The sequence below is a fragment of the Pogoniulus pusillus genome, chromosome 6 (genome assembly GCF_015220805.1).
Source record: "Pogoniulus pusillus isolate bPogPus1 chromosome 6, bPogPus1.pri, whole genome shotgun sequence".
Classification (NCBI taxonomy): domain Eukaryota; kingdom Metazoa; phylum Chordata; class Aves; order Piciformes; family Lybiidae; genus Pogoniulus; species Pogoniulus pusillus.
The window spans coordinates 16,190,810-16,216,535 of record NC_087269.1 but is presented as its reverse complement, the minus strand read 5'-3'; the positions used below and the strand labels follow the sequence as shown (position 1 = coordinate 16,216,535).

The following is a 25,726-nucleotide window of genomic DNA, read 5'->3' as shown; positions in this document are numbered from 1 at the left end:
TGCTTATTGCATAACTAAGAAGTATTTCCTCTTGTTTAAGTCCACTTGTGTTTGTCTCATTGTTGACAGCTACTTCTTCATTTCTGAGAGCTGGCAAATCCTCACTCCATGGCTACCATCATGGCATAATTCACAGATTTCCAGCATAATTCCTAGAGACCTCAAGACAAATGTACACAGAAGCTTGGCCAAATTTAAACCAGGCTAAGTGATTGAAACTGCTCATGTATTTGCAGGGTAAGGACAGAAATTAAGAACAGGTTTCTTACACTTTCATCCCGTTTTCAGACTCGCTCACAAAAATCATTACCCCAACACCAACTGCTCTTCTGCATGGCTACAGATATACAATTATGACAAGTAAGGAAGAACACTGCAGTAAAAACTGCTGAAGACCTCAGAGGTTAGACAGCAGAAGTTGCACACATTTACCTTTAAAGCTTCTTGAAGAATGTAATTTCTCAAAACTTCCCTTAGAAACTGAATTTCATGTGTCACAATTCTCCTTATGATTTATCAGCTATTAACCTCCTTACTTTTAGGTTACCTGCCATAGGTAATTCATTTATCACTTAATTAAACTAACACAATTTATTCCCTGTAGGCATAGTAACAAAGAAACCTAGAAAGAAGTTATTAGCATGCCAAGCAGACCAGCTCTGTCTTCTCTCAGCTCTACAAATATTAAGATTTTTTCCATTTTATGTCAAATATGTTATTTGTAGTTAAAGTTATTTGTTTAAAATCTTAAGCCTGAAGAATATGCCTACAGGTGAAATCTGTCATTCTTTGAGCTAAACTATTAATTTGCATAATCCTGTATTCAGGGATGCTCATTCCACATTTTGAAGCCATAAAACTGAAGCTTCTGGTTAAGAACACTATGGGCGAATAAAATCAGATAGCATCTCAGTTCTTTTACTATGCCATGAGTCAATGACATCACAATTCTAATATGCAAAATATTTGCTGCTGTACAGTTTCTTGATGGTGGTGGTTTTTTAAATGTTGTAACTGAGGAGAACAATGTGTGTGACAATCATTTTATCATAATCCTGAAGTCTCAAGCAACCTAGTAAGATAACTTTACAACCACGTAACACAGTGAAAACCAAACTAGTTTCAAAATATTAATCTAGAGATGAGGAAATTGTCCATTCTTCCACCTACTTCTATGTCAGTCAGTACCTAAACCCTAAACTTTGCAAAGAGAAGGTGGTATCTATGAATGTGGCAAAACAGCTCTATTTTCAGTTCATGCAATGAATTGTCATTGTTCCAGGAAGTATAAAGTTTCCAGATCCAGTCTAGCAATGATAATGGATTTTTTAGTGATCTGAACAACCATGTGAAACAAACATAAAATTAAGATAAATCTTTTGATATCAAGTAATGACAAGGAATAATTTTGCTGGAGCTTTTTGTTTTGCTTTAAGTGTTCAGGGTTACATTTCAAATGCAATTTTGTCATTCTAAAGAATACATTATGGAAATAAGTGGAGAGTTTAACAGAGAATTAAGTTTTGCCAGTAAGGTCAGCGTGATAGTTAACAAACAAATGACTTTGAATGGTTAGCACCAGCAAGTGACAAGATGATTCTAATAAGACTAAGGAAGACAACTGAGAAAGTATCAGTTCTAATCAGAAAAAAATCTGTGGAAGAGCATGAAGATAAACAACTGATCCAAAACACTTGTCTGTCTTTAAGGAGCCTAGTGTTTTACGCCACTGTACAAGCATGGCAGGAGAAAACCAGTTGTCTTCTTTTTCATAGATTTCTTACTCATAATGGAAACTACCTGCAAATTTATTGATTGTCACAGAAACCAACTGCTTTGCAACAGAAAACCAAGTTCTCTATTCACTCCCAATCTTTCCCTTAAAAACAAAACCCTCAAGTAAGCTGATGTGAAAAATGCTTTTGTACATCAAAGGATAATCTTTCTCAGTCTTAAGGAAAATATGGATGTTAGGTTTAATAATGCTTTCTTATAAGAACCTAATAGCTCACTAAAGAAAAAAAAAAAGCTATGTATTTTCATTGAGAAGATAACCTGTACAGTCAGTAACTTCTTATGACAGTCAGTAACTTCTTATGAGGACATTTTTCTGCCTCAGAGTCAGACTACTCAAGGTAAAAATAGAAGTAACACTGTGAAAAGTTGTGTTTCAGACTTAGAGGTAAAATTGTGAAAATACTAGTAATATGCTCAAAAAGCCAGCTAGAAATGACCAATATGACAATTTTGCAAGCCAAATTTCAGAACTAAGCCACAAGCTATAGGTTTTTAACGTGATCATGTTATAAACTTCGAGATCTTCTATACATTAAAAAAAAAAACCTACAGAAAAAAAAGAAAACAAAACATCCCAGTCATCCTGCTTCTACCTTTATATAAGCAACTGAAAGGTGATGTTGGTTTTTTTGTTTGTTTGGGTTTTTTTTCCTTCCTTTTTTCCCCCCTCTCTTTTGTATAAAGCAACTTGCTCAGTACTGTAGTTCCTGAATAGAACCTCAATTTGGGCCAATGATGTAGAACCAAGAGCAGGAGGATTCTGTCTCCTCTTCTATAGCACAGCAGAGACATAGGTAACCAAATAAAAGTAACTTATTTTTGTCACTAGAGGAAAAGACAGCTTTGAATAACACTCAGATGACAGAATGGCTTTGACTACACTAGGAGATAACATTTTCTGATGACAAGCCTTGCTGCTGTTAGATAGAATTAGTCTCAAGAGGAGGCTACATGAAATTAAGGGAAACAGAGCTCAAGAGAAAAAAGCACTAGGTGTTTCAAAAGACTTATTTTCCCCAATTGGATAAGAAACAAAACCAAAATCCCCTCTAGGAGAACAAGCAAAAAGTTTTTTTTTTCTCCTCCTGCATTGAGTGCTACAGAAAGAACAGGACAGGAGAGATAATCTCACAGTATTCAAAGCTACTGCTTTAAAAGACTAGGGAAGTGACAAAGGCAAGACTTCCTTTATACTTTCTGTTGTTTTGATTTGAGAGAAAGACGAAGGCTTTCATATTTAGAGATGGACCAACAGCTGAGACCTGAGCATTAGCTCAGTCACGATCAGCTATTGAGAACTACTGCAGTATTATAGTGTCAGACTAGTTTTGTTCAGTAGGACCAACACATATATACACCTCAAACCTTTCTTTTTTTTATTCCCCATAACAGTAGGTCTCATGTGGCTTTTCAATCCATGCATTTTTATGCATATAACTGTATTTATACAGTATATTAATTCAACTGTCTTATCAGATTTCATAGGAATATGCCATATGAATCTTAGCTGTTTCATTAAAAAACACCAAGTAATACATTTCAGTTCTTCTCTTTGCACTAGTTATACCATTTTGTGTAAAATAGTTTGTAAGGTTCTTGAAATACTTGGACTTTCTTTTAAATATCAGCTATAACCCACTGAGAACTGCAAGTTGACAGCTGTCATATGCTAGCAAAGAGACAGGCAGTATTCAGTCTTTCCGTTTCTGATTCTCTCCTAGGTGAGAGATCAGCAAATCCCACTCCTACCATGACAGTTAAAAGCAAGCACAAGTTCTACATGAGAAAACAGAAGTGTGAACTTTACTGTCTTCTCATTCTCTATCCCATGTTTCCCCCTCCCCTTCAAGGTAGTATTCAACTCTTTATTACTTTTGCAGTTTATTTCTGAGAAGTTTTAATCCATACCGAGTTCTCAACTACTTCATTTTATCACCTCTAAATAATGTCAGAAGTCATTAAACAGAAGAATTATCCAGTCTGCTTCCAGACATTAATAAAAAAAAGGCAGATGACTGCAATTTCACTGTTACAGAGGTTCACCAGAACAAGCAAAATTGAATAGCCACATTATTGAAAGATTATAAATGCAAATTCACACATGGCAGACATCAGTCCTTCATCTCACTGAAAGCTCTTATCTTAGAAATGTGTTCTTCATCAATGAACCTCTGTGTCAGACTGAATGGCAGTTTTGTCATGCAGACAAATAGCTATTTGAAACTAGTTTGAGACAGCCTGTTTTTAACCTGAGGCCAGCTTGTATTGTAGTAACAGAAATAAGGCTTAATAATGAACTCACCAATATTTAACTATTCCAGTTGTGCCTCTCACTGGTCAAATTTGAGAAGTCCAGCACTGTATTTCCCAGGGCAAGAAAAAGAAACAGGAAACATTTTCACAAGGAAAATGTTAAGTTACAGCATGGATCATAAGTTCAAAGCTTCCCTTTCTTTGCAGCACCAGCCCTTAACAGTCCATCAGGGCACAATGGTAATACAAGACTGTACGGAGATAACAAAGTTATATGGGGAAAAAAATTAACATGAACTGATACCCAGAAGGGTCTCTACTTTAGTCCAGTTATGTCCTAAAGACCAATGGTACCTGCTTGACAGTCCATTCTGCCATTGCACTGTGACAATGATTACACCAGGCAGAGGAGGACACAAAAGAACTATCCTATTAAACAGTGCTGTAACTGCTTAGTGACAGTCATTTCAAGTTCTCTAGACCCTCAGAAACTGCAAACCTTCCTCCAAAGCCACAGGTTGGAACCGTGGCTACACAGAGCAAGTCACCAGTTGGAAAGCTCTGCCACACTTTATTGTTGGCATCAAAAGCCCCTTTCAGAGCTACTTCCTTCTTACCATCTCTCTGAAAAACTTATTCTGCACCTGACACCGAAGCTGACAGCTGCCTAAAGAGCTAGTTTTTACCATCCTACTCTCAAGAGTAACTGAAGTTGGTCTTATTATGCCAACTTCACAAATGGGGAGCAAGTCAGGAAACAGGGCACAAGTCTAAAACAGACTATGTGAAATCAGTTATTTCAATCCTCTGCACTATCATTTGGATAAAGCTCTAGATCTCCTGTTACTTGAAATTACAACTAGAAATGGACATTTTAAAAGCGTTGTTTCAGACACAAAGACAATAACACATTTCAATTTGTTTCCTGTGTCTATTACCCTTGTGCGCTTGTGAGTGCCAGCTAAGTTTAGCAACTAATTAGGCTGGAGTCACAATTCCATTAGAGGTCTGGATGAGTAATTCACCAAGCAGGAAACAAACCATCTCTTGTTGAAATAACCAAAGCTTTGAGGGATTAAAAAAAACAGAAAATAGTTTGAAGAGGAAGAAGTCATCCAGTAGCTATATGAAACTCACTGTGTGCTTCCATTTTAGAAGCCACAAAATAGGTTATGCTCAAATCAAGAGAAACCTCTAGCTGAAACAGGTATTTGAAATCATCTGAGCTTTAGCACTGGAGTAGCAGCTATCAAAGATCATTCTGAACATTATTAGTTTCATTGCTTTTTTTTTTTAATTTATGTTGAAATTGAACAGTTTCAGTAAACGCTACTTTCTGCTGCTCTCAAAAAAGCCTACTGAGTAGGTTCATAAACATTCCTGTAACAAAGAACAACTAAAGTCACTAACAAAGGAAGGAAGAAGCAGCAATGCAGATTTCATGCAGCTGTAAAAAGGGCATCTTCTTGCTGTAGTATAAATAGTCTTACAATAATGAGAAAGGACAAGGGATCAGGGATGTATATAAGAAGTGCTATTTTCCTGTTGCATAGTAGGAGGCTACAATTAGGCTTATAGACAGAGGTTCAGTATTTTTACAAGAGAAGAACTTGAAATATTGGCACCAAAAGAAAACAGCATGGAAAGACCACAACATTATAAAAGCCTTGTAATAAGTATGTAAGGATTAACCCGCTGTAGGTCCTAGAAAGTGCACAACCAAAAGCAAGCCAAGGTCAGTGTGGAATCCATGGCAGAATTCAAGCTGGTAACGAAGTACTTAAAATTAAACTCTACAAGTGGTTTGAGGAAAAGCTTTGAAAGTTGGGCAAATGCTCAGAATCCCATAGCTGTCTGACAAAATGGACACAAATAAGAAAGTAAATCAATATATCTCTGCTTCAAAAGGAGAAAGCCCTAGCTTTTCAGTCTTGTGCACTGTCAATGAGAAAGGGCTCAGGTAACAGGACACTGCTCTCCCTGCTTTGCAAGGGTCCCCAGCTTGCTAGATAAAGACAAGGGAGCAATAGCCAAGAGTACACCCAGGCCTTACCCCACAAGAGACAAGGAAGAGCATGTTGACTTCCTTACAACCCTAATGTGTGCTCACATCATGTATCTTTGCTGACCTTTGTAAAAAACAATCAACGTTCAGGGATTCTCCTGACTCAAAGAACTATCACTGGCTATAATTGTTTGAGCTTTCCTTGGTGTTGGGGATTCATTGGCCTCAACAGGGCTGTAAGATGCGGTGAAAGGAGAGTCTTCTCAAATTCTCATTTCATTTTGTCCTATCTCCTTGATCTTCAAAACCTCTTTCAGTGTATCTATCTGCTATATGCATTAGCAGTTCAGCACCTCCTAAAGGAGGTTGAGAGGAAATGCAAATTTGACAGAGGAGCAAATAATTCCACTCTTCTTATAAGTGTCTGTGTCAAGTCTTGGAGGCTTTTCAAAGGGCAAGGTGTGGAGAATACATCTGTGTAAAATCTTAAATCCAACTCCTGAAGTATAATAAAAAGAAACAAAAATTGGTCACCTTAGAGTGACTTTAGGACATTTGAATATAAAGACTACTACCACAGTTGCCACATTCCTGTGCAATACTTACCACCTCCTAACCACTCCATACAGGCCTCCTGTTCTCAGACAGGTTCCCAAAAACCTGTCCAGGAGTGGGAAGGAGAATAAGCACAAAACCACTAGAGCTCTGTTGGGCTATTTAACTACCTTAACAAAGTGGAGTAACAGGGAGAAGTGCTGCATTTCTAACCTTCAAAGACTACCATTTCATATTCTATAACACCATCCTACCTGCCTTACTCTCATCTTACTCATATTACCTCCATGATTCATTTACCCTTCTCTTCCCACCTCTTTATTCCCTTCTAAGGAAAGAGAGAACTCTAAACATAGCCATGAAGGATACAACTACAGAAAGTAAAAGGCATCTGAACTATGAATATTTTAAGTATATATATATACACATATATCTCAAACATAACATGCTGCTATTGAAAGCACTTGAACCATCTAAGAATAAATCCCAGAAAAAAATACTGTATTAAAAAAAGGATATTGAGCAAGCAAGCACTCCTGCAGCATGCAACGAGATGGTTGACTTGGGAGGCTAATGAATTAGTATAAACAATTTAAATCTAATTTAATTTAACAATGCAGAGCATTTGTGCACTGCAGAGCCACAGACAGTCATTTGTTTCTTCATTAAATCAAAGATAAAATTGCTGATTATCCTTCCATGAATTATTTTATTGAAGAGGATGGCAAACACATTTTATATTTAGTCATAAAAGTTCATGGCTAGTCCTCAAACAAGCAAATGTAACCAGTGAAGAATACCAGTGAACATAATATAGACCAGCTGTGGTTTTGGGCAACATATTATTCAACCAAAATAGATTCTCACATCTTAACAGTTAATCAACAAATGTTTATACAGAAAATTAATATAGCATTTTAAGTTTACATTTTATTTCCACAAAACTCATCTAAATAGCACAATCTATTATTCACAATCTTTAAATGTGTTAAAATTATACACTGAGAACGCTAAGCAGTTGATATTGCCAGAAATACTACAATGATTAAACATCTCTATTTTACAGACATTTATGAACTTACCTCAAAAGTGTTACCGGTGATATCAAATTCTGGTGGAACAAAGGCACCCTCAGGATCATCTTTGAAAGCAAAAGGAAACAATTCAGATTAGAAATTAATAATCTTGAGTTAAAGAAAAAAGCGCAAACCAATTTGATTATAAAATGTAATGATATAATCATATCTGATACAATAGAAACTACGCATATAGCAGCATTTTGGTTCACTCATATCTAGTGTCTGAACAATTTGTTATACATGTTTCTAGTACTCTAAGTAAGACAAAGTTCTATTTTCAAACTGTCAGCAAGATGACACCATACTTTTCCTACCAAGAAACAAAACAGACAAAACAACCTCAAAGAGATGCTTTTATCATGCCTAAGCACTTCTTGCCTTCAGACATTTATATCTGGACCAAGTTATCACCTAAGCTGGTGTGATTCAGCTGTGCCAACTTGACTTGATTCATGGGGCATATCCATTAGCTATTTTCCATTTCAGACCTGGATGATAAGTGCTCAAGCAGCAAAACTAGACTGAACAGCTAACTGTCCCCTTGTCTACAGACCAGTTTAGAACCTTGATCCTTCTGCTTTGTTGTAATTATGGTAAGATTGTGGAAGCACATTCCCCACCCATGTGCTGCTTAGCAGAGAACAGAGCTACTGCAGTAGCCATTTCTGAGCAATGAGGTGAAAAGAAGGGAACATGTTGAGAGAGTGATGCTGCTGCATCCAAGCAGATAGTATCACACTGTACTGATGCCACAGAAACCCAGTGAAGAATAAAACAGGATTAAAAACAGCAAAAAAAGAAAAAAAAGGTGTCTCACTAGAAACCTACTCTGTGTACAACTCACCTACTCTATCCTTCTGTGAATCCAATGGGTCATGGAGATTAGTCACAGGCAAAGACTGTAAATTTCCCTTCTCAACAGGAAGGAAAAAAAAACAACTATGCTAATAGGTCATCATAGCTTTAACTCCAATACAACTTTTGTGTCTGTATGTCAGAAGTGACATTCAAAGCTTTTATTGTGAAGTTACTAAACTGTTCCATGGTAGAGAGGGCTAGAAGAGACTTGTTTAGTTTACATATTCATATAATGCAGCTACTTGGCATGACTACTGTCCAGATGCCACTAGTTATTTATGATGTTCTTGATTCTACTTTCCCACAGAAAAAGAGGGGTACACATCTAATTCTGCTTCCCCCTCCCAACTTCTTTTACCTGATAACATGGGAGCAGAACAGTAAGGAAACTGATAGACACAAGATGCTTTGCTCCACTCTCTCCCCCATTCCCAGACTACTGCTCTTTCTTTTCATCTCCCCACTACCTTTTCCCTTTCTTTCAACAGAACACATGAAAGGCTGTAGAAGCATATAATTTTTATCACTGGTAAAGCTCAGCATATTCTTTTCATATAATATTTACAATGGAAATTTATCTGATTTGAAGAGACAAGAAGATATCAGAGCCCTTGGCAGAACATCCTATTGAATGTTTGTCACTTCAGCAACACAAAACCTGCAGGAAGCAAAACTTGCTTCTAAAGCAGAGGCGACAGGCTGCTCATTTCCTCTGCAATTCCAGAGGTCATAATTTTCTTCTAGAAGAATGAATCCATAGGCAAAAACCATAGGAAAACAAAAAGGACAACTTCCCCAAAAGTCTATCTAGCAAACTGCATTTTAACCAAATAGCAACATGATCTGAGGAACAGAGTCAAAAACATAGTGAAGCAAATCTATGGGAAATAGACTATATTACTTCACATTCCTAGAAAATATGTAACTGTCTCTAAGGAAAACCAATGAAAAGTCTCTTCCTTAGAGGCTAACATGACTCCAGGGAGCAAAATCTTTGCACATTTGCTCTGCACAGGAATTCCCACATCTTAAACACTTGAAAATGGCAAATTCCTGGATCAGCTGTTTGCCAGCAATTCAATTAGACTGAAACATTTAAGAGAAAATTGATTTTTTCCCTTTCCCAAATAAAAGCAAAGATCTTAGTTGAGGGGTGTTTTTCATCCACTAGATTTATTTTCTTCAACAAGCCTTTCATACTCACCAATGAATATAAATAGGAATTTTTAAAATTCCAGTTTATGACAGGTTCTTTAAAATAAAGGAAATTAAATTCACATTTCCATGGACCTAAAAGTTGACTCATCTATTTGAGAAATTTAAGCACAAAACAAACATCACAACCATTATGAAGATGTATTTTCACTGTTATTATTTACATCTTAGGATACAACATGCTTATGTAAAACAATGTTTTTAATTCTAAAGGCAACAAGTACTAATTTGTTGCAAAGTTACCTTATCCCATCCTTCAAGATACTGTGATCTAGATTTTGACTACAAGAATAAACACTTATTCTGACACAGATTTAAAAATAAATTAGGTCAAAGAACACATAAAAACCCTGGATAGTAGGTATATGGACTAAAACAGTTTTTAGTTACAAGCTACCTTAACTGTAAAAGGGCCATAGAATAGGAACTGGAAGGTTTTTGTTGTTTTGTAATATCCCTAATAGGCTCAAAACAGGTCACATGAAAAGGAACAGCAACAATAATATGCCTTCATCTGTGCTGAAATCAGGAGTAATCCTTTAAATCAAGCATCCTCCCTTTCATCTGCTAAAACACCTCAAGTTCTTACACGCTACTACAAACTGCTTTTTATCATACTAATTTCCTAGTCAGTCAACATACTTATGAAGTTTAAAAATTCCAACTTTAACACAATAATCCTTTACTCAAGAGAAAGCTTTCCTTTCTAACAGTGAACATACACTAGAATTGCCCTACTTCCTATAGTCACAAGAAATATCAAATATCAGATTTATCTAGAAAGAGAATATATCCATGGAATAAGAGTACCTGGAAGGGGTCAAGAGCATGTTTTACATATGTAAAGAAGTGTGCACAAAGATAAACAAACACATAATCACAATTTTTTAAATGGAGAGACATTAAATTCCTCTGGGTAAGGCTTATAACAATTAGGTGGAATCTTCTAAGTGAACTCCTAAAAGCCTCTGTTCATCAATCACAAACCTGAGCATGTCATTTCATACAGACTATGCTCACCCATTCCTAAGCAAGTTTTTCATCAATTATTATCTTAATTATAAGTCCTAAGAACAGAATGTTTTACTACAGTCTTTCACTATGAGTTTCTATAGTTCTAAAAAACAAACAAACAAACAAAAAAAAGTAGCCTGGAAAAGCAAATACTTACCACTGAGCTGTTCCATGAAACATACATTGCCATTGGTGTTAAAAGCCAAAGTGTCAGGAGTGATGCAGAGTGTCTGGAAGATTGCAGAATGGGTAACGCTCTTCAGAGAATGGCAACACTCAAGGCAAATTGCCCAAATATCTTGCTCTGTAAGACAGCCATCCCGCAGTGACAAAATATCAGCAAGGGACACATTCTCCTGCCAAGATATGAATTCATAAATTACCCTGGATTTCATGACACTCCTCTGTGTATCACAGATTACATTTGACACAATTTGCTAGGAGTAATGTTTCCAGCAAGTTCTAAGACTTTCCAGGACATTGATTAACACCCCAAGAAATGCCAAGTGCATGAGTTTGCTCTTAATACAGTGAGTCTCTTAAGACACATGGTTAACCTGAACAAAGGTATCATAGTATGTTAACATTAGAACCAGACTTAATGTGGGAGCTACGTCAGTTACATAAACATTGTAAAGTATGCAAACTGACCATTTGGAGGTAAAAGCAGAGACTCAAAGTTAAAGCATTTTGTTTACTCCAGGCACAGCTTTCTCCCACCATCCGTAAACTGAGAAAAAGTACTCTCTAAACTATCCTGTCCTAGGCCTCTCCATTACACCAAGAGTTCTTAGTGATGAAAACAGTTCATGGACTTAATTTCTAAGTTACCATCCTAAACTATAATTCAACTTCCTTTGGCCTCATCATCACAGTAAGGCTACAAAGAGTCCAGTTCCAAAAAAACCCCTGTGGCTTTTCTAGTCAAGATGTCCAGAAACAATGTTCAGATCAAAGCAGATAGCCTTTAAATGTTTGTTTCTTAGAACAAAAAAAGAGTATGTTACCCATAGGTACAGAATTAAAGTTTTCATAAACTCGGATAACAAAAGTCAACCTGTAAGAAAAAAATAAGCTAACAAAAATGGAACTATCTACAAAAGTTTATTTGCATTGAAGCTACACCGCTATTAATTGCACAAAATATTTTCTCATTTATATGTATTAAAGACTATATTTCTGAATGACATTAAATATACCTTGAAGATGTAGCTGCACATTACTTAGAATATATTAGAAAGAATGTCAGTCATCATCATCAAAACAGAATGTGAGGAATCTTGCAGCTCAAGAAATTATAGTGGTTTCAACTTTTTTCTGGGAAAATACAGTTTTAATTATCTTTATGCAGCTCAGAACAGGAGAATATCAATGATATTCAGACTGCCATTTACAGAAGTGTTAACAGTTTGTTAACTTTTTTTTTCAGAGAAGTATTAGTTATAATCTCCTTCAAACAAGGACCAACACTTAGTCCAAATTTTGGGGGGGTTTGTCTTTTAGCCTAAAGCATTATATAAATACGAGGAAAAAACAGGAAGGAAATAAAGCAGATTTATTATTATTTGGGAAACCTAGCTTCTATTTTCATTATTCCAATTTTCATCATGTATTGATTTACTAATAGCAACAGTACTACATTGCTTTCTAGCATTAATCATGGATTCTGGTCTCATTGAACAGCATAAGCCCTCATAGTTCAGCTACATAGGACAAAATACTCCATTTTCCCCGCACTGCCACCAGATGTTGAGGGTGGATGAGGAGGTCTTGCACATCTTTATGGGGAACTACTTCCAAGAATGAAGGACACCAAAGAAGTTCCTGCACATGAAAACAGAAGCATATGACATAGGGGCTGGACCACAAACCTTTAGGCTTTGAAGCTGACCAAACTGAATAGGCTTGGAAAGATAGCTGCTTATTCTATGACCAAGTAAAATGTTTTTGCCTTAAAGAAAAATAAACCAAAATAAAAAAGAAAATGAAGTTCTATGATCAGTGCAATGAACGAGCAATTATTGTAACTGTCCTAGGATCATCCAGCTAGGTAACACAAAGGCATTTGCCAAAATTGATGAGGGTGGAGGGAAAGGGTATTTCACTGATCAAGATGCAACATTCTGACACTTGCATCTGCCTTGATGGACAAGAAAGGCTCAATTTAGAGACTGTGAAATAAATAAGAGCTGTAACCCTTGAGACAGCCTTAATATGAAATAGCAGTCATAATGAAGACTTGATGGAATTCCTTTTGAGCCGAGCTCTGAAGTTGAGCTCGACAGGCAATATTCATGTCTTTACCAAACGACCACACTATCCTAACCTTGTTACTGAAGCTTCTATCACAGCAAAACAAGGCCTTTGTATAGAATTAAAAATGAACATGGTGAGACAGACATTCAACTAGTCTGCATCCTCAAAGCAATATGGAAACAATTTTCACTGGGAAGGGGGAACAAATCCATTTAAGACTAACACAGAAGTTTCTGGCAAGCTGAAACTGCTGGCAAGCCATGACTTCTGTACTTTGGACCACTGAAAAGTGGTTAACTCAAATTACAGGAAAACTCAACTAAGTAACAGAGACACAGATGCCTTTTATCTTGTTTCATTATCAGTAAAAGATACTTGTAAAAGCAACTTCAATTTAATAACTACAAAGCATGAACTGGTCATGCAACCATGCTTTAATTATTCACTTTGGCTTTCAATTTTGCCTTACATTTTCTTCAGAAAGTATAAAACAATTTAACAGCATATAATTAAGCAGAGAAAGAGACAGCAGAAAGATAAGACAAATTAATTTGCCACAAATTCTTAAAATATTTGGAATTAAATATTAATGAGCAAGAGACAAAGAAAGTCCAAGTAAAGGAAGGCATCTGAAGTATAGCCTAACCTTTAGCTTTTCACACTCTTCAGCTCCAGCAGCTTCTTTGATTCACTTATTGGCTTTTGTAAATCACATATATTAGACACCAACTTCATGCTATGCAGCTTTAAGAAGCAGGGGCACTACTAAATGACTAAGCAGCTGAGACTTGGGTACATCAGGGTTCACAGCTTTCTGTCACCTAAGTATCTTTGCCAAGATACTCCACACAAACTTCAACACAATCTTTTCTAGAATGATGGAAAATGTGGCAAACGCCATTCACGAAATTCATTACGTTGGAAGAAAAACATTGGGCTGCCCCAGCGAGCTCACCGAATGCTCTTCAATGCAGCACTTCTTAAATTAACTTCTGTACAATCATCAGGTGATGCCAATTCTTTCAACAAGAATATTGAAAATATTCATGTGCCTGGAATAACTAGTAACAATAGTGGCCTGGTGGGGAATCCACAATCTGAGTATACATTGAACAGTTGAGAAAAATGGGCTCTTGTCTTCCTCACACAGAACAGTTGAACATCAGCCTTCTATCCTGAAAAAATGTTCTAAATATTTAAGCTCACATGTAGAAAGCAGGACACTACCACTCTACTACCTTGTTATTTCTAATGGGCCAGTCTGAGAGGACCTACTACACTGAACCCTATGGATGATGGAGGGAAGAGCCAAACTGCAGCGCCACTAGATGACTGATGAAACTTGGAAGGCACTTTTCAAACTCACTTCCAAATCCTGATTCAGCTTAGGCTCTTAACATAGCAGACAAGAACATCTGCAAAGTCTGTTTTAGGGAACAAGTGGCTCACGCAGTTTGCAAAACTTTCACTTAAAAAATGCTCACAACCCAAAATATATTACCTAAACATTGGCTAGGAAGTAAGAAATACACTTCACGTGGAAAAAGAGAAAGATGAGCAAGAGCAATAGAAGCCAAGTGTAAACACAACTACAAACCCAGACAAACATGAGGGCAGAAGTGGGTTTAGCTACTGGTTATTTTAGCATACCAACTGAAAAAACGTGTTTTGTTGTTTAATTTCCCAGTGAAATAGGCCTTTTTACACAGAGCAGCAAGAAACATAAAAATCTAGCTGGCAGCCACAGGAAACGCTTTTGCCCGTGTAATAAATTTCATTTGATTCGGTGCGACAAGGACACATTCTGACTGCATCAGTAACCCACGGCTACGACTTGCTGTCGTCTGAAGAAGGCGTACGAGGACGGACTAAGCTCAACGTGGTAACCAGGCTCACTGGGCAAGAGAATGCAGGAAACTCGCCGTAAACACAGGGAAAGAGAGCGCTTATGCTGACGCTGCCTGGCCGCTCCCAGCTGGGCGGGTGAACCCCCGGACTCCGGTGGTCTCGCCCGCCACAGCTGCTGGGTTTCCCCCAGCAGGTAGGATAGAAGGAACTGAGACACCACAGAGTGGGGGTGAGGGGGCCGCGGGCTGGCCCTGAGGCCGACTCATCACAGGTGAACGTACGAGCGGCAGCAGCTCCGTCTCCGCACCTGCCTCACTCACCTCATCCTCCAGCAGCGTCGGCAGAAGCTCGAAGTCGTAGCAGTTCACCTCCTCCTCCTCCTCCTCCTCATAAAACACGTCTTCGGCGGGACCAACAGCCTCCATTCTGCCCGGCGGGGAAGCAAGAGGCTTCACCTCCGCAGTCTCCCTAACCGCCCAGAGCACGGCCCTCGGCCCCCAAACCGGCTCATCCCCGCACCCGCCTGCGGGCTGCCCTCCGGCGCCGATCTCGTTCGTCTATACTACTTTAACCTCTTCCCCCTCCCAGCGGGTCTCGACCGTGGGACGCCCCCTCCCTCCCCCAATGGCCCTTCGCCGCCTGCTTAAGCCTTTGGCTGGGGCAGCGCTGCCATGGCAACGGGCCCGCCACCGCCTCGCCTGCGCGGCTCGCCTTCACTGCGGTGGCTCCCGCCCTCCTGCGGCGGCTTCCGCCCCCGTCGCCCGCCTCGCCCCGGGGCGTCCCCAAGAGTCACTGTGGGACAGGCACGAATCCTGGTCTATGTTCCGCGCCCCCTCGTCCCCGCTCCCGACGAACTCCCGGCACAAAGGCGGTGGCGAGTCTGTGGGCCCTGAGGGGCGCGCCTGCCGCAATGCCAGCTGCGACCGCCGGGGCCCTCGGGAGCCGGGGCCGGTCCCCTGCTCGGCAGCGCTCACTGGGCGAACGGGGGTGGCGCGGGTGGGAGCGTGGGGCGGTGGTGGCGCCAGGCAGCTCGTATGGCCGGAGAGCTGCTGCTGCCGGGGAATGATTTTCTCCCGTGAAGAGCACTTCGGTCGAACTTAACTCCCCTCCCCGTGTGCCTCGGTTTCATTTTATCACCACCGGCTCTTCAAAGCACTGAGTTTACAAACAGGGAAGGACTGGTAGATGATGCGGTGGTTAGAGGGTGTCTTGGGATTAGTGATCACGAAATGATAGAATTCTTGATTCTTTGCGCAGTAAGGAGGGAGATCAGTAAAAACGCTGCCATGGATTTACAGAGGGCAGACTTCGGACAGCTCAAGACACTGTTGTGTCAGGAGACAATCCTGGAGGGCAAAGTGGTCCAGGAAGGCTGAACGTACTTCGGGAAGGAAGTCACAGGGGCAGGCTGTCCTCATGTGTCATAAAATGAACTGTTGGGAAAGACGACCAGGTTGGCTGAACGGGGAGCTTTCGCAGGGGCTGAGGAAAAGCAAAGTTTACCACCTTTGGCAAGAGAAGCAAGCAACTCAAGGGCAATTCAGGGATCTACTTAGGTCATGCAGAGAGCACATCAGAAAGGCTAAAGCCCAGCTAGAACTTAACCTGCCCACTGCTGTGAGGGATAACAACAAAAGGTTTTTACAGCATTAACCAACAAAAAGAAAGTCAAGGAAAATGTCCTCCCTTTAGTGGATGTGGAGAACATTGCTATCAAGGATAAAGAAGAGGTTGAGGAGTGTTGATCTGCTGGAGGGTAAGAAGGCTCTGCAGCATGATCTTGAATAGGTTAAATTGTGAGCTGAGATCAATGGAATGAGGTTTTACACGACCAAGTGCCATGTCCTGCACTTTGTTCACAACAATCCCAAGCACACTGCAGGCTTGGGGAAGAGTGGCTGAAAAGCACTCTGGTGGAAAAGCATTTAGGAGTGCTGGTGGATGATCGGCTGAACATGAGCCAGCAGTACTACCAGTTGGCCAAGAAGGCAAATGGCATCCTGCCCTGTGCAAAAAGCGGTGTGTCCAGCAGGAGGAGGGAAGTGATTGTGCCCCTGTACATGGTCCTGGTGAGGCCACAGCTTGAGTATTGTGTTCAGTTCTGAGTCCCATAGTATAGGAAAGACATTGAGGTCCTAGAGCATGTCTGGAGAAGAGGAGTGAGGCTGTTGAAGGGTTTGGAGGTCATGGCATATAAGGGGTGGCTGAGGGAGCTGGGATTGTTTATTCCAGAGAAGAGAAGGCTAAGGGGAGATCTTGCTGTACTCTACAACTACCTGAAAGGAGGTTGTAGTGAGGCTGGTGTTGGTCTCTTCTCCCAAGTAACTAGAAATAGTATGAGAGGAAATGGGTTTAAATTGTGCCAGAGGAGGTTTAGATTGGGTATTAGGAAACATTTCTTTACTGAAGGAGTGGTGAGGCGTTGGAACAGGCTGCCCAGGGAGGTGGTGGAGTCGGCATTCCTGGAGGTGTTCAAGAAGCATGTAGATGTGCTGTTTCAGGGTATAGATGAGTGATTATGGTAGTTGGGTTACAGGTGGACTCTGAGCTTAATGGTATTTTCCAACCTTAATGATTCTATGATTCTATTCTATGATTTATTGGATAAACCATAACGTTTTAAATCAGGCAAGTGGCCAACTATTTGCATGATCATGGCCATAACTCTTGACACAGTTCAAATCAATACAAGCACAAAGCAAAACAATTAAGTGTAATCAACTTGCTTTTCATTATCTCTAGCCCATTTTTCTGTCCAGACACCCTAGAGGGCCTAGAGTAACTTCACTAAAACTGCCTTTAATATTTAAGGTTCAAGATCAAGGATTCCTTCAGAAGTACCACCCACATAGATGTTTTTGTTTCAGGTGGAAACTGCAAATTGTGCCCTGTAAACAGGCTGTAGCTGTTTCTGCCTGGGAAGGGGAACTGGCATTCTGTAATGGACAGGTTAACTGCATGCATGGCATGAATCCCTGTCTTCATATTTAAATTCAACCATTGTGCAGCCACACTGCAATCTTACAACTCCATTTTAACCAGTATGGTGAATGGAGATATTCGACTGTTTTCTCCTGTAGTTAAATGTCACAGCTGCAGGTATTTGGAAAATAATAGTGCCATGTTCATTATTCTGCTTTCCTATATTCCTATAAGTCTATGCCAAAGTGGGATATGCTAATGAATTGACCTGTACACAGTACATCAGGCAAAGCATGAGTTTTATATTCTGGTTTGTATGTAGTACTCTTTGAAAAAAAATAATAAAATATACATTAACAAACACTGTGAAGCAAACAAAGATGCTTTGATTAACCACCCCATAAAAGTCATCCTGCAGCAGTTGTAAGATTTGTCCCAACTAAATGTTAATTGGATGCATTCCACAGTAATGGCATTCTTGTGAGAGAAAACCCCAAAGCAGACATTTAAATCTCTCATATATATGCTGTCTTCTTATCAACACATTTAAACATTTTTTAAATTGACATGAACAAAAGAGTTTTAATAATTATAAATGTTTTCCAGTTGATATATGCTTACAATGTGGTAGCTCAGGCTTTTCATAGTGAACAAATGCTAAACAGTCTGTGCACAGTGCTTCTGAAATTGAAGTCCGACATGGCTCCTATAACAGTACTATTATAAAGTCTTTCTTAATATGTAATTCACCAGCATATCTGGAAAAATGTTTTCCACAAGCAGCATGACCTACCACTCAGACCCTTGTGGCTTGGGCTTATAACTGCATTGCAAAGAAAAAGGAAAAATTCTCTGGTGCTTGAATTTGGCCTAAGATCTGCCATCACCCATAAATACGTCACAGATGAGCACCCTCTTACAATCACCACCTGAGCATTCACATTTCTGGAAAATCATAGTTTAATTCAAACCCATGGATGTTGCGTGGAAATTAACATGCTAGTTTTGAAAGGGTAAGTATTTTCTGAATAATAAGACAAATTCCCTTGCTAAGAGTAGTTAGTAATTGAGTGATAGGGCATCTCCCTGTAAGGTTATCAGACTTAGGTTCAGATACCTACCCTCCATTATTTGGACCTTGGCTTGGCTAGGTTTTGTCTGAGTAAGTGACTCACTGACCACATCTGAGAGATTCAAGATTCTTGAGACCGATTTCCTACTTGGTCTGATTAACCTACTTGCTCTATTGAAGAACTATTTACACCAAGTGGAATATATCCAAAGGATTCCTCTGCAAACAAAAGCATATCAGACTTTTAGCCTTATCTGAAGTGCCTCTGCTCTCATCAGTAATTCTGTTGTTTTGTTTTGCTTGTTGGTCTCATGGTAAAGGCAACTGTCAGAGGAAGCCTTGTAACTTGTTTGGTACATTCATGTAGTAACTCTTGCATGATAATATTCATTCTTATTAACATCTGCAATTAATCATGGCCCACAGGAATTGTTGGAGGACATGCAACAATACACAGTTCAGCATTAGAAAAAACCCACATGTAGATAAGTTTTCAGTTTCTCTGTAGTCATATTTTCCATTCTTTTCCACAATATTTTTTTAAAAAGAGAGTTCTTAAGAGATCTTTGTAGCGTATTGGTAGGCATTTTTTAAAGATACTCTGAGGGATATGTGAATGTCTGTGGAAATTATCTTCTGAGTCTGAGGTTCGCTGCACATGCAAGTGAATATCCTATTAAACCCAGAAATATATAAAAGAGCAGTAGGGTTCTCAAAGGTGAGGAGTTTCAAAAGGTGGAAATAAAAACGTCACTTTGCATTAATAATCTGTAGCCTGGAAAGAAATGAGAAAGGTTAGCATGGATTAAAGGAATATACTATGACTACAGCTGTTTTGGTAAACTATATTTAAAACAGGTTTCATTATGGAAGTACCAGAGAGAGGTTTTATTTCCCTGTGATCAGGTTTTGAATATGAGCTGAGATCACCTTAGTAACAATTACACCAGGAATCACAATTATTACAGATTTTCACTTTTTAATTGTAGATTGGAGATGAAAAACTAAATAAAGTTGCACTCCAGGGGTAGTGTAGACATGAGACACCTCTTGACCATAAAGTCATTGAATTAACATGGAATTTTGTGTCTTAGTGTATTATTGACAGTACAGAGGGACTGGATCTAATGCATCTGATTTCAGTCCCCTCGCAGTTCTAGCATGCTCCCCTTGATCTGTATCTGTCTTGGAGTAAATACAGTAGAGTTAAAGGAGTTTGTCATTTTCCCATAAACCATGTTTGTGGCAACACTGCTGACTTGATTTCTGTCTCTGACAGCAGCTGATAGACGTCTAGAAGAGTGTTGGAAGAAGGTAGTTACCTACTTATAGTACAGTCTCACAGCTACCAAAGAGTCACAGTGCAGATATTTCTTAAGGCAGTGGTGCTGTGTACTGGTTTAAGAAACACTGGAGTATTTTTCTTTAATGAAGTTATTTATACACATTTTGAGTCTGAATAGTTTCATTGCCCACCACATCCTATTGCAAAACTCTTCAGCTGACCCACATATTGTATAAAGTACAATTTTGTATAAAGTACAACCTTGTTCCCAATTTGTTGTATTTGAAAATGGGATGAATAGATTCCCTATTTATCATCATTCTATCACTCTCTTACTTTCATCTTTTTTCACATGGCAAGGTCCTGGTCTAGTTGCTCATTTGCAGAATAGATATTACTCCATGACTTCAAATCTGCTTTAGCACTTCAGAGTACTTTTTTTTCCAATTGTGTCATTATGTAATTAAAATTTGTGAAAGAGAAGGCAAGGCAGGCAGGAGGGCAGAGCAGGGAAGGAAAGGATTAGTATACTCTCAAGAAACATTTGAAAATAATATATTAATGACCTGCTAAGTTAAAAGTAGTATCCCTCTTAACCATAATTTAATGATGTTTAGTTATGACCTTCATGCCTTTTTATTTCCAGATATCTTAATTTATGAGATATTGCCAAGAAATAATTCAGTGGGTGCTAGCCACAGAGAATACATTCATGGGAATTCAGAGAGTGACTGCCAGCACCTCTGTCACTGCATCATAATCCAAATACAAGCTACAGGAAAAAGGAAATTGCATAGGATACTACTGCTACACCACTTTGTGCCACTGGAGATGTCTTTCATCTTCTTTTGTAAGTTCTTCCTTTTCATTATAGCACTTCGGTTATTCGTTTTAACAGATTATATAATCATAATTGACTATTAAAATTTTGGAGTGCCAGCCTTGTAGATGAAAGGTACACATTTGTTACACTATAATTAGATTGTACATTCTCCTTTTAAGAGTTTTCATTTAATGGCAGTTTGCCTGAAGGTTCTCATTTTAATTTAGTTTGGGTGAAACTGAGGGAAATGAAGGATTGCAATACAAAGAATTGGGTTTTGTATGTGTATGACTTATATCCTATTCTGTTTGTTTTTTGTTAGTTGGAGATTGCTTTAATGCTATAGACTAATACTTTTACAGTCTATGAAATGACTGGTCTTCCTTTAGCAGTTATATATATTTCAAGACAGAGAAAAGCTTTCTGCCAGTGGCCAACATTGTAATAAAAAGCAAGTTATGCATTGCTGCTACTGAAAAACCTGAAAGAATTCAAAGGTAAAGATACTGCAATTTTTAGAACCCATCCCATTGCTTCTATGAATCATGTATGAGCATAAATCTGATCCTACACATTAGGAACCTTCAGAATTCCAGCCTTTACTTACACTCATTCACTTTTGCCCCAATATTGTCTTTTATCTTTTTATTTAATTTCCTCTTTCTTTACTAATTTTTGTATTATGTGGAAATCTGTTTTCTTGCCTTTGACTTTCTTTTCACGTTTTCCACACTGTTCATTTTCTTAAACTTGTGTTTAGTCATGATTCCTTTACACTACAATATACTACATTTTTGTTGTCTTTGTAATACTGATAAACCTTAAGGTGATAATTTTCTCAGGTGCTTAGGAGATGTGATCTTTTTACTAGAGTTCTATCTACCTCCTTGGTGTATTTCTTTATGGAACCTTGTGGTTTATTTTTCATATTCATAATCTTCTCCCATGTCCACTGTCTAAAGACATTTTCTTTGAATAGTAGTTCCATTTGTCCTCATATGGAAAAGTATCAAAGACTTCACTGTTCTCCTGAAGATATCTTTCAATCGTCTAATAAATTTGCATCTTAAATGAAGCTGTATCTCCAGTTCCTGTATTCTTTCTACATGAAATCTACTAGGCATAGCTAGCTCCTATCATTTAGACATCTCTATTTTCTTTGTCATTCTTTAAACATCCTGTGCTGTTGCAGTTGGATACAACCTTTCTGTACCAGCTGGAATGCAGAGAAATGCAGAAGAAAAAATAAAAAGCCCCAAGTGAAGTCAATAGCAAAACTGTCATGGCATAATTTTCCTTGAAAAGAACTCTCTAAGATGCAGGATCAAAGAATGGAACTGTTTTTTTGTGTACAGACCCAGTAATGACTCAGTAGGCAAATACATGGCTTTATTTTCACCACTGAAAAATTAGGACTAGAAGAAATACAAATTCAAAATCAGTCCAGTGCTAAGTCTAGTATCTGCGAATTTCTGAGTCATTGTCTCATTAATTCAATTAGATGATTAGGTTTGTTATAGATGGTATATATCCAGAAATATGTGTGCTTTATCATACAAGCATACATAGAAAGAATTTGATAATGGGATTCTTTCTGCTGTTATGACTCTGGAACATTATGCGATTTCCTTTATCTTGGTGTCTTAGTACATCCCAGGTATTCTTGCAATAGGTTTGTATTGCAAGGTAGAGACTGCTTTGCTTGCTTCACACAGTGAAGTGAGGCCCCATGAAAATAAATCACTTCCAACATTACTCGGGAGGCTCATATCAACTGGAAATTTAAGCCGTAAACCTGGAGAGCCAAATTTACGCTATAATTGCAAAGCAGCCTCCAATTGATTCTGAGCTGCTCTAGTTTTGACATTATAACGTTGTCTTCATAACATGATACTGTCTTTATAGTACCTATTGGTCCCCTTGCTCTTTTAATTCATTTTAGTGGTGTTCATTTGAAAGAACTAGTAAAACTTGTGCAGAAGATCATTTTAAAAGATAATGTGCATAATAAAGTCTAATATGATGCCTATGGCAATTTCACACTGGAAAAGTACTGCAGGGTGCTACTGGCCATCTTTCAGGGAAACATCTCATAATAATTAACTAACTCTTAAATTCATAGTAAAGAGACATAAAAATTAACTATGTACAGGCAGAATTGTAAGCCTGAGATTGCTTATATTTCTGGCATTTTGCTATTTCTTTAACATTTCCTCTACAGAGATTTAGGAGATCATTATGAGCTGCTCATTATCAAAAGATAAACATTGACAAGACAAACTGTTCTTCCATCCTTGGGACAGTGAATAGAACTGCATTGTTTAAACCCTTATTGAATTTAATGAATCAGCAGGAAAAGTCCATCCTAAAGACTTAATGTCTCCAAAATAGTCACCTGGTGACCCCAACACCTGATATCCATGAGTGTATTTGTTGTTCTGTTCCTTTCCACAAGGACATAACAATAGTTATCCTGGGAATATTTCTCAATAAAGGCAAACTAGAACATAAATGACCTGATCTACTAGGAACAGAGGTAACGCACAATATTTACAATTTAATCTTTTTTATCTACTGTGACTGTCTCTAGTGAAGATATAGCTACTGTATTTCATGATTGGGTCACTGCAGTTCCTTATTCCTGGCACTGAATTGAAAAATCATTCAGAAATTCCAACTGTGCAGGACAAAACAACCCAAATCCCTGGGAGCATACGAGGTGCTGTTCTCCATATTCCTTACAGGGTCTCCAAAATAAAAGCATTGCTCATCCAGCAACCTGTTCTCCATTCTTACTCTAAGAAAACAATTGCCCGAGGACTGCAGTACTCCACTATGAAGCTCTCAGGAACTGAGATCAGTCTGTTCTTGGCAGAGGGCCCTATGTTTTGTTACTTTGTGCCAGAACTGATTAGATTGAGTCTGATCACAATCAATTTCAGATCACAATGCTGAACCTAATCTTTCTGCCAAGCCCTTCAAGCAGTAGCAAAGATAGTTGAAAGAACTTTGAAAGATACAGATTGTCCAATAAAAAAACTTGACCTCACAAGAGATGAACATATAAACTGAGGCAAATCTCTTACAGGTTATCATTAAATGTTTGTTGCAAAGCACAGTAGAAGTCATATTGAAGCTATTATAAATGGAAACTTAATTTCCAAAATAGTTCCAGAGAGATTTTTACTTTTCATATGTTAGTCATAACCGTAGAGGGAAAGGGCATTTGCTAAAGTTGATCTCTGCTGTCAAGGGGTAAGGCTGGGCTGGCCACTAAGCAAGTAATAGACAGTCTCTATTAATCCCTCTTCCTTTTCAAAGGGAATAGCTAGTGAATAATGGAGAGCGACTTAGAGATTGGAGAAGAGAGCTAAACTAGATTTATTGAAAATAATAACAATAGAAATATGTCCAAATATATATAAACCCCATATCAAACCAAATCCCCTCTGATACCAATTACATCACCCTCACCACTGATGCTGAGGCAGAAGTCCCAGACTAGATTCAGTTGCAGACAGGAACCAGATTCAGGAACTCATGGATTGGGATTGAAAGTAGAAGGGTCAGAATCCTGCTTGGATGCCAGTCACTGAGGAAGATAACTTGGCTTTCATTATCCTTCAGCTTTATATTGAATACTTTGTATATGGAATGGAATACTGTGTTCCTGGTGGATGGAAGAAGTAGAGCTTTACATAATCAGGATTTGAGTTTGAACCCTGATGCCACACAGAGGTGAGTTCCCCTTTTGCATTCTGAGAAAAAACTCCAGTGCTTCTATTTCCAGACACTCTAAATTAAGATTCTTTTCTAACTTCTCAATTTAGCTATTACTCCCCCCAAATCAATTATTTGCTCTACCCAAGTTTTGATTTTGTAATTACTGCCTAGATAATTGGCTGATGGATGCATTTTAGTAATATCTTTGTATTGTGCCACTGGGGACTCCTTTATACTGCATCTCTGAGAAGAAACAGTCAATACCCAGAAACTAGCCATAAACCTCATAAACATAACCAGAAAACATAGTTAGGGCCGAATCTTGTACATTGCATGTGCAGATTAGCAGGAGGAGAGAAACTTACCAAAAGAGCTGCTCTTATCAAGAGCTCTCATCAGCAGAAGGGAGAAAATAGCTTTCAGCCTTGGCATGATATAAAGCCTGAAGATTTGGGCTGCATTCTGGTTTACAGGACTGTAGATTTATAGACTTTTCTGTCAGTTTTGGAACTAAAACAGGAGCAGAGGTGACTGATTTGCAGACTCCTAAAGACATGATTATTAGCTATATATTAGCAGAGCTCAAAATAGTGTTTAATGATCTGGGAAGAAAGGTAAATTGCTGAGTTCAACTCAATGTCTATACTAGTTATATCAATTGTGTGTCTGAAACATTTGTCATTAATTAGTCATTGTCAGTTACCGCTTGTATGAAGCCAAAGCCACCTTGGGCATCATAAAATCCATGAACTGTAGGATATGTCTCCAGAATTTGATAATCCAAATGAATCAACTGGGCAAAGCTCCCTTCCAACCTGTTAGAGCTATTGATTCATCTGGATATTAAATTTTCATTCTTAGTAAGGACAGTTGATTTACATTTAAAAAAGAAAAAGAAAGAAAAAAGATTGTCTATAGCAAGCATGGATATCCCATAAAGAAACTCTTCTAGCACACACAGGGAGAAGCATAGTGCCACTGTCTCCATCCAGTATCATGTAGGATGCCACTAATTCCATGG

General features: G+C 38.5%; 1 protein-coding gene and 1 long non-coding RNA gene across 7 annotated transcripts in view; both read right to left on the bottom strand.

Moving 5' to 3' along the window:
* KNDC1 (kinase non-catalytic C-lobe domain containing 1) overlaps window positions 1-15,485 on the bottom strand; it is a 56,332-nt gene extending 40,847 nt beyond the window's left edge. For 2 of the 4 annotated variants that reach the window (XM_064144651.1, XM_064144652.1), the window contains exons 1-3: window positions 15,201-15,485; window positions 10,934-11,132; window positions 7,693-7,751 (exon numbers count right to left, since the gene is read on the bottom strand). In XM_064144651.1, coding sequence (XP_064000721.1) covers window positions 7,693-7,751; window positions 10,934-11,132; window positions 15,201-15,305 — 363 coding nt within the window. In that variant the 5' untranslated portion in view covers window positions 15,306-15,485. Of the gene's footprint in view, window positions 1-4,099; window positions 4,156-7,692; window positions 7,752-10,933; window positions 11,133-15,200 lie in introns of those variants that run through there. The other 2 variants (XM_064144654.1, XM_064144653.1) reach the window with 2 other exon arrangements.
* Window positions 15,486-18,947: 3,462 nt separating this feature from the next.
* The window catches only part of LOC135176047 (uncharacterized), a 51,985-nt gene continuing 45,206 nt past the window's right edge, over window positions 18,948-25,726 (bottom strand). For all 3 annotated transcript variants that reach the window (XR_010302539.1, XR_010302541.1, XR_010302540.1), the window contains one exon: window positions 18,948-19,649. This is a non-coding gene — a long non-coding RNA (uncharacterized LOC135176047). The remainder of the gene's footprint in view (window positions 19,650-25,726) is intronic.